This window comes from Idiotropiscis lumnitzeri, chromosome 8 (genome assembly GCF_059441095.1).
Source record: "Idiotropiscis lumnitzeri isolate Australia: NSW breed Sydney's pygmy pipehorse chromosome 8, RoL_Ilum_1.0, whole genome shotgun sequence".
In the NCBI taxonomy this organism is placed as follows: domain Eukaryota; kingdom Metazoa; phylum Chordata; class Actinopteri; order Syngnathiformes; family Syngnathidae; genus Idiotropiscis; species Idiotropiscis lumnitzeri.
The window spans coordinates 6,199,206-6,210,768 of NC_142398.1; the positions used below are offsets into that span (position 1 = coordinate 6,199,206).

The following is an 11,563-nucleotide window of genomic DNA, read 5'->3' on the forward strand; positions in this document are numbered from 1 at the left end:
ACCCATATAGAGAGATTGTTTAGGAAGATTTTGAAGTCCGTCTTTAATTAAACGTTTCATTGGTCAAGTCTTGAATTTTAAAGTAAAAATTCAACGGCAGCTCTTCCAATGTTTCCAAAACTAATGATCTATTAGTAACTTTAAGACAACCGTTGAACAATATCTGTCTCAATATTGTGCGGTGCTCGCCGATAAGAATGACAAGTAAGAAAGTTTTTCTCGAGTATGCTTTTATTTTGAATGGATCACGTCACGTTTACGTCACTGTTAAAAAAAACATTTCGAATTGTATGGCGTAGATTGTCGATAGTCAGAAACCACTGCCATTTAAACACACCACAAAAAAGAATAAACAAAAAAACATTTGAATATTTCTATCAAAGGCTTTTCTAAAAAAATGTAAGAGTTGTCACAACAAAGCAGATTTTGCATGAAAATAAACACAAATGGCATCTTATTGTCTAATCATGTCTTCTTTTTTTAAAGATACCTTAGATTAATGTCAGTGCCATTAGCACCGATTTATTTACAATGGGCTAAAAAAGCCAAAAGTGAAGCAACCAGAGGTCATCTTACGTTGCCACTCGCTAAGTGCAACTAACACCAAACAAACACAATGATTTAAGAGGCAAATTTCACATTATTTACATAATATGGCAAAAAATGTCATTGCATGGCATAGAGCTATACCCACCAATAAGTGTGGGAGAAGCTCAACATGCACATTTCATCATTATGAATGTGATTCTTAAATTTTCTCTTAGAAGCTACTTCTCTAAGTACTACACAAAATTCATCTATATTGAGTTGTCAGAACCATCAAGAATAAAATTAAAGCAAAGCCCATTAGACAAAAAATATGCAGCGAAAGGTAGACCTAACCTCAGTCACGATTCTGAAATAATACTTTGACTGGTTGATGCAAATAGCGAAGTTTGTTCCTTGAGAGGCTCTCATCACTCCATAGAGGAAACCAAGAGGAAAATGTGCACTGATAAGTGTTTACAGCAAAAATTAAAGAAAATGAAAAAAACAAAACTGAAGTTGTCAGTAACAGTGGCAACTTAAGATGGCTGACCTCTCGCTTCAGCTCCAAGGGGCCAATTATTAGTCCATTCATATAAATCGGTGGACATTATCTAAGGAGTGGGCAGTCTTTTCCTATTGGTGACCATTTTAGGTTGTCCTTCAAGGGCCATACTTACAAACAAACAAAAACAAGCAAGCAAATGATTATTATTGTACATTACCGGAATTTTGTAGGTATGGGTATTTTCAGTTTTGATTTAGATGCTCCGGTAAGACACATATACACAGTGGGGCAAAAGTAGATTAAGGAATGGCGGAAGGTTTTCATTCCTTTTTCGAAACACTACTTTAAACTGATAAGATTAAACCACTTTTAAGAAATTTAATTGTAATACATGATAAACAAATAGAACAAAAAGTGTTTTGTCCCAGCGTGTATAAACAGGCGTACACTAGTGGCATCAAACCTCCCTGAATTGTGTGAACAGCAAACATATGACAAAATTGCCACTGAAGTGAGTATTTAACATGAAATGTGAAACACAAATAAGACTACTAAATAATGCTGACGAACTCCAGCAAAACACGTGCAAACGGAAAAGATTTGAAAAAGAGCAAGTGTGGGTCAGGGCACAAAGTACATCTCCTTGGTCAGCATGGACACGATGCATGGGATCTGCTTCTTGGCGTCGAAGCCCGGCGCGGTGGAGATCGACTCGAATTCCAGCGCCACCTTGTGGTTAACGCGGGTCAGGATGTGTTGCAGCTCCAGCGCCTGGCCGTGAGCTCTAAGCATCTCACACAGCGATTGCATGAACCATGAGCCCGTCATGGTGTTCCTCCATGAGTAGTAGCCTGCACGTATAAAAACAAATATTTGAGGGGTTCAAATGAGATGCAAAATAGGTGATTGTATCATTGCATTTATTCCTTGTCAATATTATTTTGTAAAATGTACTTTTTTTTCCCGCCTTGCAGAAGTAAAAAAAAACTACTGGCAAAGTTCTGACTTTTATCATACATAGGGGAACATGGCAAAGTCTCATGGTAAAGAAATAATCTTGTAAAATGATGTTGTAAAATTGTAATTTCACGACTCATCAGAAATGAAGAAACAAAGCGAAACAGGAAATGTCTAATGTGCTGGTTCTAAAACTTTCTACACCAAGTACCACTTATAGAAAATATTTAGCTGACCAAGTTCCAGCATCGGGACCAATCTAAAACACAATCACATAGCCCGAATACAGTTGAAATCAAAATCATGACATTATTCATAAAAAACCCAAAATTAATCCATTGTAAAATACACAAAAGAACACTGTGCCTTAATACGGGAAAATGAAAAATAGTCAATCATTTGATATGTACTGTACATAAGCTAAATAAAAATTGTTCCTCAATAAATGTTTGAAAAAAAAATCTATATTGAACACAAAAGTTAAAAACAAATGAACTGTACTTGATAAATGCACAAAACTAGATTAAAAAAAAAAAAAAAAAAAAACAGAAGTTGAAGCCATGATAATATTTGGCACAGTATTAACATCTAATTTTGTAATTCTTCTCCGTGCTACGCAGTGTTGTTTTTGGCAGGCATTTTAGATTTAGTCTTAGTCATTTGGACGAAAATGCTAATTAGTTTTGCGGTTATCAGAGCGAAGTAGCCTTGCGAATGTCACTGACGCCATGGTCCGTCAAAGGAACGCGTGTCAGTGTGTGCGAGCCGAGACAAATGACCGCAGACCTGTTCGTGCGAGTGCGTGCGCGGCGCATGCGCCCTGCTTGCTGTCCCGGTGGTGGGCGCGCCCAAACGAAAGATAGGTTGCACTTCATTGCAATGTTTTGAAAGGCAGAAGGGAAGGGATGTCATAAATTTTGAGCGGGTGACGAACCACACGCTAACAATTTCGTCCCGTCTCGTCTTGTCAACGAAAATTTCATGCATGTCACGTCATGTTTTCGTCATCAAATAACCTCGTTTAGCTCGTCATCGTCTCGTTATCGTCATAAAAAAAAAGGGGCGTTAACTAAAGATTTCTGTCATCGGTCACGAAAACAACACTGGTGCCACGAGAGGGAGCCATCCATCCATTCGCCAACCCGCTTATCCTCAACAGGGTCGCGGCCGTGCTGGGTTAAAAATAATTTGTAACTTTACTAGGCCTGCACGATATGCGGTTTGAACATGGCAATTGCGATGTGCTCACGCCCCCTGCTAATTAGTCAACGCCCCCCAGGCCCCCGCCTCCACTCTCATAGCCACTGCACTGTCAACATCCAAAATATGGAATTATTTCGGCCATAAAATGGAATATACAACACACAAAAAACCTCTGCCGACAGTGCCTCGCCGTTGTTGCTGCAACACGAGTTAATACAACAAACGTGTCCGACCGACCATTTGAATTGCTATTATGAGCCCTTGTATAACCAGTTCAGACTCATTAGTGGGACCTGATGTAAAACTATCTACTAAAAAAACAATGACAGACGCCTTGTGATAAGAAGTCCAAACAGCATCGACAAATTAAGAATGCAATAACTTTTCACGGGATGAAGGCGAAAGTGAAACCAACTCAACGCCGACACGAAAGATCCACACGCTCGACAAAAGGTATAAAATGCCGTGGCGCACGTATTTCTATCAAGAGGCCATCCCAGAGCTGTATAATCAACAAAGCAGAGTCTTCCCAAACAGAGCTATTTGAGCAATCTGGTGAAAATTGTTCTAGTTTCAATATCGCAATGTACAACGCAGCCTCCCCAAAAATCGCAATGTCATTTTTTTACAATATCGTGCAGCCCTAAACTTTACATATTGGAACAGTATTAGATCAAAATTTATACATATTAAAATGACAACTTTTTTCTCGCAACGCCTTGTCCCGTACGACAACTTTCTTTTCTCATAAAACTACCACAGTGATCAGAAAATGGTGACTTTTTTTTGGGGGGGGGGGGGGGGGGGGGGCTCATGGTTAAGAGAAAAACTCATGCAGTGTATATTAAGCGACCTGGCGCGGTGGAGTAGGCATAGAGGAAGTCCGCCTCGACAGGGATCCTAGTGGTGCCGTCGTCAGCGCTGTCCGCTTCAATGCCGGCGTCCAGCTCGGTGCCTCTGCACGCCTTCGTCATAGAAAAGAGAGACAAAATTACATGAATCCGTTCCGTTTGTTTACATGACAACATTTACCCCCATTTGCTGTACGATTATGTACATTGTTTTCTCTTGTAATATGCGAAATTGCTCAGAAAATTATGAAAAAATGTTTTCCCATCATTATGTAGACATGTTTTTCCTCATATTAAAACAAACTCACATACATTACAGTTACTCGTGAATTTATTCTCTATAAAGTATTTTTTTCTTACAAAATTAGAAATTACTCTGAAGTTGATGAAATGTTCTCACATTACGCAGCATGTTTTTTTCCCCTCTAAAAGCTGAGGAAAAAAGAAAATTATGACTGATCAGAAATGAAAAAAAACAAGACAAGTCTGGTGATATTGAAACAATTCTTGTAAATTGATAAATTTATTTCTATATAAAACAATTCTCATAACTATTGAACCTTTTGTAATATTAAAAAAATATTTAAAAAAAGGTTTTAACATTTTTTTTCACCATTTTCAACTGATTTTTTTTCCTCTGGAAATTATGACTTGTTGGAAAAGCCTGAAATTGTGCTCTCTCGCAATCCATAAGAAGCGCCACAAGGTGACAGTATCGCTTTGCAAATGCGCACTTAATGTTCTTCTCTAATTTCTTGTGGGCCAGACATGTTTAAAAGGTGACTTTATTTGCATTTTGTGTCAAATGAGCACCAGTACCTGTATGAAGAACAGTTTGGGCTTTCCCACCAGCGTCTTGCATCGATCCCCGCGGAAAAGCGAGGTGAGGTGTTTGAGCTCGATGGAGCCGTCGGTGCCGAAGAAGACGCCTTCGTCACCGTGACTCAGCAACACGCACACCAACGACGCACAGCTCCCGTGATCCTCCTTGGACACTACGGAAACGATACAGTAATTAAGCCCCGAACGATATGGATTTTTGAGGCTGATGCCGATTCAAATATCTGGCAGAATGACATTCCGATAATCGATTAATCGAACAATTTAATTTTAAAAATTATATATATATAAAATATATAAAAATACAATTACTTTTTTTGGGGGGGGGGGGTCCCCTAACACTTAAGACAATAAAGATGTAGATTGCAAGTGTCAGGTTCGCCATTTCACCATTTCACTGTTTTACAATATTTTGTCTCTTAGCATTTGTTTAACTTTACAACAGAGTAAAAAAAATGTTGGGAAAAAAGTGGCCGATTTTTTCTTTTGTTTTGTTTCTTGAGGGGTTAGGGGTTTGAATGTCATTATCTTTGTCTTATGTTACAGTGTGTGGTTTAAAAAAAAAAAAAGAAAAAAAAACCTTGCCATAAAACTAAACGTCACAACCGCTGATGTGCGACACTAGACGCCAAAATTTTCGCTATTCAACATTCAACTCCCATGAGTCAAAGAACCCATAAGAAGTTTAATTAAGTTTTGACAAATAAAAAGAAACACTCATTAGCAGGGCAGCAGTAGCTAATCTGAAAGGACTCTCAACTTTGGAAGCAGATGCTCGTGATTCAACTCCCAATGTAAAAATTACAACTAGGCTAGATGTTGGAGAAATGCTGGTCTGCTTTCAGGTTACTCAGGAGGTGGCCCTTGAGCAAGGTGGAACTTGAACTTTCCCAAGAGGGAGAAAAAACTTAACTAGTAATGATGTGGAATGAATGAATTGCTGAAACTTGAAAGATGTTGATGAAAAGTGTGAAATTACCGTATTTTTACGGTCATAGGACGCAACACCTGTTGAGGGTGCTATTTCTGTCTTTGAAGCACACAGTGGGCGCCGCATTGTAAGGCGCTAGCTCAGCTGCTGTTAGCATAGCAATAGCTCGGCTGCTCACGCTGACAACTCACTTTGCCTCATTACCATAAGCAATTCCCCCATTTCAATGACAGATGCCATGAAACCATGGCCAATCACTGAGATTATCAATGACTCTAACCAATAATAGGCCTCTTAGCAATAGTCTACTAGACAACGTCAGGGGAGGGACTTCACTGGTCACCACACTCCTTAGAGTCACGGTTTCAAATCAAAACCAAAATAACTCAGCATACAAGCAAACAATGAAACAAAGAAATAAGATTAACACAAAACATGTATCTCTCATGCCATCTACATACCCAAAAGAAATAAAAATAACACAAAATGATTATAGCAATGGCTTCTTGGGAGCCACTCAGCCTGAGCCAATTCCAGCAATGCCTTGTGGGAGCCACTCAGACTCAGCCAATCACATGGCTGTTTAGAGAGATTTGCTGTTATGCTTTGGGCTTTTGGTCTGTTGTCTAAACCTGGGACGTTTCTTGCTTGCAATAACATAAATGATAAGACAGACTACAACATTTTGACAGCTGCCCTTTTGTCCAGCTTTCTCCCACACCATCACCCAAACACCACAGTCACATAATGTATAGTCACGGTCACTTTGAAGCATAGATGACTCACACTTTGTCCAACAGGATGTGCTAACATGCACTCTGAACAGCTCATTGAGTAAATGGGTTGATGGTCGCGAGTGTTACTTTGTCCATATAATGGGCGCAGTCGCCTTACAAGGCGCTTTGATTGTTTAGGAGAAGATTTGCGACTTTAAAGAGCGCCCTATGGGCTGGAAAATACGGTATATTGAATGAACTGAAAATGACATGCATTGGTGACGTGCCATGATAGCGGTCGGGAATGAATGTGGTGGAATGATTTTAGTGCAAAATTTGTAAAGGTGATATATGTGTAAGGATGTGGAACAATATTGAAAGATATGGATCGATGTGGAATGATGTTGAATGTTATGGGTGAAAAATGTGCAATATGTTGGTGAAAAATTGGGAATTTTTGGTCTGTAGGAATTGTGGGAATGTTTAAAATTGTTGCAAAAGTGAACAGAGTAAGATGGAAATTTCAAATTTTTAATTGGAATTTATGTTGAAGATGTCATTTGAAATGAATGGGAATGTTTTAATGAAAATATGGGTAAATGTGGGAAAAATAATTGTTGGAATGAGAAAAATAAAGCTCGCATGGCAAAAATTTTCGGTTGGAATGGTGATAAATACAGAGTCAGTTAAAAAAGTGAGAATAATAAAAAAGTTCTCATTTTAAATTTATAATTTGCCATGTTACATATTTTCCTCCAAAATGACCACTTTTCCTCCTTTTGATTATAAATTAGTGTGGCAGTACAAATGTTTGACTGGCTCGCAAAGAGATGAATTTGAAGTGAGATGATTTCCTATGAGAACAGCGCATCTACATTGCTGTCATTTGACTGTTCATGTGTACTTAGTGTTATGTAACACGATTGTTTGAATTGTAGTAGGAGTGGCTTTATATGCTCACCTGCAGTTAAAACCTGTTTCATTTGCGTTACTGTCTGGTCATTGTAAATTTTGCACTTGTAACCCAACTTGGCGAACACTTGCATGGCGTTGGCCGCATCCACGTCGGTGCCGTTGCGTTGATTCATGCCTGCGACAACAAAACCATTTGAATGAATGGGAAAAAAAAACCCCAACACCAATGCTCACTTTTGATTATGTCCAAAGTCTAAAAATGGAAGAGGAACTTGGCTCCATGTGATGTGACGCATGCCACACTAACAGTTGCAGTTACATTCACTTCCTGACGGACACCTGACAAGAAAAAAAAAAAAACTAAAACTAGACAGCAAACCCATTGAAGACATTCTGACAACTGATTAATAAACCGATTCATTAAAAAAATATATAAAGATAGCTTCCTTTTGGGTCCCATAACAATTTCTACAATAAAGATATGAATTACAGGTACAACATTGGGCTGTTTTCTAATACGTATATTTAACGTTACGAAAGAGAGAAAAATCTTCTTTTGGGGGGCTGTTGCATAAGCCAGTTCTAGCTTGCAACAGACACATTGCACTTCATCTTTTCCATGAATTAAAAATTAAAATATAAAAGAAAAAAAATGAATAAAATCAAAAAGTCAAAGTAAATATTTAGTTTACAACAAGCGATGACTAAAATTTTAGAAGAACAAGAAATAAAATGATTACCTCAAAAATAAAATGATATAAAATAAACTAAAAATTGAAACATGAAAATTGCATTTGTAAATTCTTTTCAAAATTGTGATCGCTCTTCTTATAAATATACAATTGTTAGTCTTGTAATCGCAATCACACTTTTTCCTCACTCTCATCTTGAGCTAATATTTGAAAAGTTTGGACTTACTATAATATTAAAATGTTACTCCTATGAAATCATAGCTGTTTCTTTTCTCATAAAACTATTTATGTTGCCATAATACAACTGGTTCTTATAAAATTGTAACCTTCTTACAAAATTGCTCATCGTTCACAATTTTTCTTTCCTAAAAACTAAGTTACATGACAACATTTCCTCTTTTAAAATTGAAAGTTTTTATCATTCTACAATTTTTATTGTACTGATATTCAAAATGAAAATGAAAATGAAAATGATAATTATTTAATCATCCGCCATTGGTTGGACTAGCTAAACAAAACTATTCCTCTATTTGTAGAATATTTTGACCAAGACTTCCTTCGCATGAATTTATTAATATTTTTGGTGTGTGTGAGCTCATAAACTTTTGTTCTTCTAATTTTACCCTTACAAAGAAATGCAGACGGACATTACAATATTTCTAACAGGATAGGAAACACTCTGTTCTGAACTCAAAGTTGTAGTTTTATACGTAAGATAGATTTAAACCTGTCCTCCTGTCAAAGTTCTTGTTGTTGATGATGATACATTGTCCAATGGAGGGGAACTGCAGGCTGTATCTGTAGCTGTGTGCCTGAGCCTTGCCGGCATCCACGTCCACGGAACTCTCGGATCTGGTACCAGAAAACACACACATTCCTTTTTAAATCAATCAGTACAAATAAATCAACAAACTACAACACCAAGGAACAGCGTGTTTTGTTTCTTCGTCAGTGGCAACCATGAGCGGTTGCTAGCTGGCTCATACAATATTTGAACTCACGCTTGTCCATCGCCTCTTCTCGCGTCCGTACAGTCAACTCCAGCGGGACCGTTAGCCGACATCCTAACACGTTTAATATTTTACACGTACTCGACTTTGAGTGATTACACAATCGCACGTAATTATGTGCAAGACTACACCCGGTGATGCGGTTGAGGGCAGACGGAAAGGGAGGTTGTGAACTGCTCCCGCTGCTGGACTTCGCTAGCAAAGCAACCCCGAGCTAGTAAACAAAAGCTGGTGACGTCACGCCGGTAAGGGCACTCGTTTTAGTTCAAAACGCTTGCCGCGCGAGCGGTGACTCAAAGTAATTTCACGCGAGAAAACATCAGATCCGATCAAATATAAAAATATATAAATTAGTGCTGTCAAGCGATCACATTTTGTAACTATTTCATTGCAAAAACAATCAGTAATTAATTGCGATTAGTCGCATTTTTCAATTTTTTTTGTGAGGCTTTTATCTGGTATTTACTTAAATAATATGTTGTAATTAATCTAAAATCACCAAATATAAAGTGCGTGATCCTCCAATACGATCTAAACTGAGTCATCTTTACAGGAATGTTTTTAGAAACAATTCTCAAAATGTATTCAGTACATTTAATTGTAAGCACCACACTCCAGCAGTGTTGGTTTGCAAGGCCCAGTGGTAACTTAAGCAAGGTGTTTTGTTCTGAGATCATGTGCAAAAGACGAACAGCTCATTTTGAATTTGGCTTTCCAAGTTATGAAAATTAATGTTTGAAAAAATAAAACTGAGTTAACTGAGTCAAAATATTTAATTGTGTTAATTTTTTTAGAAATTAATCTTGAGTTGACGCTTTAATTTTGGCAGCCCTAATATAAATACAAAATAAAAACAAAAAAGATAGTATAAAATACTGAAAAGCCAAGATTAAACTGAAAACATCGCATACAAAATGAATTGATGTAAAAAAAAATGAAGTATGGTTGGACATCAATGAAAACACACATGAAATAACTAGAAATATATGTATTTGACAGAAATGTAACAAAAATGTCACGAATTATACAAATACAATTGAACATTTAAATTAGAAACTAAAGAATGAATGAAAAACTAAACTAAAAAACAATAGACCAGATTTGCTAAAAAATTGTCCCAAAATCGCGACTATTCTAACCAGTGACTAATATTGGAAATTCTGTGAAATCGATATATATATATATATATATATATACATATATATATATATATATATGTACATATATATATTATTTTTTTTCTTTCATATTCTTATAATTCTACAATTTCTTTAAAAATTCTATTTATAATTCATTTTTTTCACATTAACAAAAAATCTTGAGTAAAATCTTGAAATTTTTCACACAGTAGAATCTTTTCTAATATAATTATGACAAAATTTGAACATTTTTCCATTTCTTATATCAAAATCGATGCCGTTTCACTTGCATTACTAAATCTCATGACTTTATTCTCATTCAGAGAAATTATTTCATGGAATTTTCAAAAAAATATTTGAATACTAAAACTTTCTGGAAAATGGCAACACTTTCTCAAAAAAGTATTATTTTTTAATATTTAAAAAAGTATCATTTTTTAATATTTAAAAAAGTAAATCGCTAAAATGACACGAGAATGAATAAAATTAACTGTTTGGAAATCTTGCATCAAGGCTAGTGGCTCGGAATTATGCTAACACAAAAATGGAGTGGCTAATCACCAATTTGTTGAAACCACTGAGGAACAGTGAATCACGCTACACTTCTCCTTCCAAGTATACACATGTACAATTTTAGTAAGGAAATTACAAAAACAAATTCTGTGAACACAAACATGATTGTGAACAGTGAAGCTTGGGAGAAAGGCGGAAGGAGCTTTACTTTATGTACAGTGACGCCTTGAAATCCGAGTGACCCGGCTTAGGTGTGTTTCGAGATATGAGCGCTGTATAGTGGAGCCCTCTGACGCATAATGAACAATTCATCAAACAAGGATTCAAAATGTTTAATTCCACTCCCACTTCAAGTATAATGTTAAACTAAACATAAAACTAAGACAATTACACAGTGCATTTAAAACAATTCCTTAAGAATGCCCCATTAGCCTAATGCTAACATATCATGGAAAATTAATTGGCATGCTAAGTGTTAGCATTAAAGGTCGCGTTTATTTAACCCAACAGATATTTGAACAAAACCAGTGAAGCAACATATGTAGACGGATAACATAACAACTCCCGAGCATATGTAATTTTCTCCCCTGTGAACAATGACCACTATTATAGCATCTTAGAGTTCATTCGAGTCCACGTGACTGAATACGAGTTGCGAGTGTTATTGTAGAATGTATTAAACTTGTATAGGCACCACTGTTTCCAGAAAAAATAAATGCAGAAAGTTATACTACAGCATGTAAAAAATGCTATATTTGACAAC

At 36.6% G+C, this 11,563-nt stretch overlaps 1 protein-coding gene across 1 annotated transcript; it reads right to left on the reverse strand.

Annotated features, from left to right (window-relative positions):
• Nucleotides 1-210: 210 nt before the first annotated feature.
• Nucleotides 211-9,379, reverse strand: casp3a (caspase 3, apoptosis-related cysteine peptidase a). The gene is made up of 6 exons (XM_088302250.1): nucleotides 9,140-9,379; nucleotides 8,866-8,990; nucleotides 7,493-7,621; nucleotides 4,864-5,039; nucleotides 4,047-4,158; nucleotides 211-1,884 (listed from the first exon to the last, which is right to left on the reverse strand). Exons 1-6 carry the CDS (start codon nucleotides 9,199-9,201, stop codon nucleotides 1,655-1,657), a joined length of 834 nt encoding a protein of 277 aa, XP_088158376.1. The 5' UTR covers nucleotides 9,202-9,379; the 3' UTR covers nucleotides 211-1,654.
• Nucleotides 9,380-11,563: the final 2,184 nt, after the last annotated feature.

Bases quoted from the DNA above. Each gene is read 5' to 3' on its own strand.
- casp3a (XM_088302250.1), bottom strand. From the start codon at position 9,201: ATGTCGGCTAACGGTCCCGCTGGAGTTGACTGTACGGACGCGAGAAGA. The intron at 8,991-9,139 runs GTGAGTTCAAAT...TTCTGGTACCAG, and splicing joins AGAAGAGGCGATGGACAAGC to ATCCGAGAGTTCCGTGGACG. The intron at 7,622-8,865 runs GTTTAAATCTAT...TTGTTGTCGCAG, and splicing joins GAACTTTGACAGGAGGACAG to GCATGAATCAACGCAACGGC.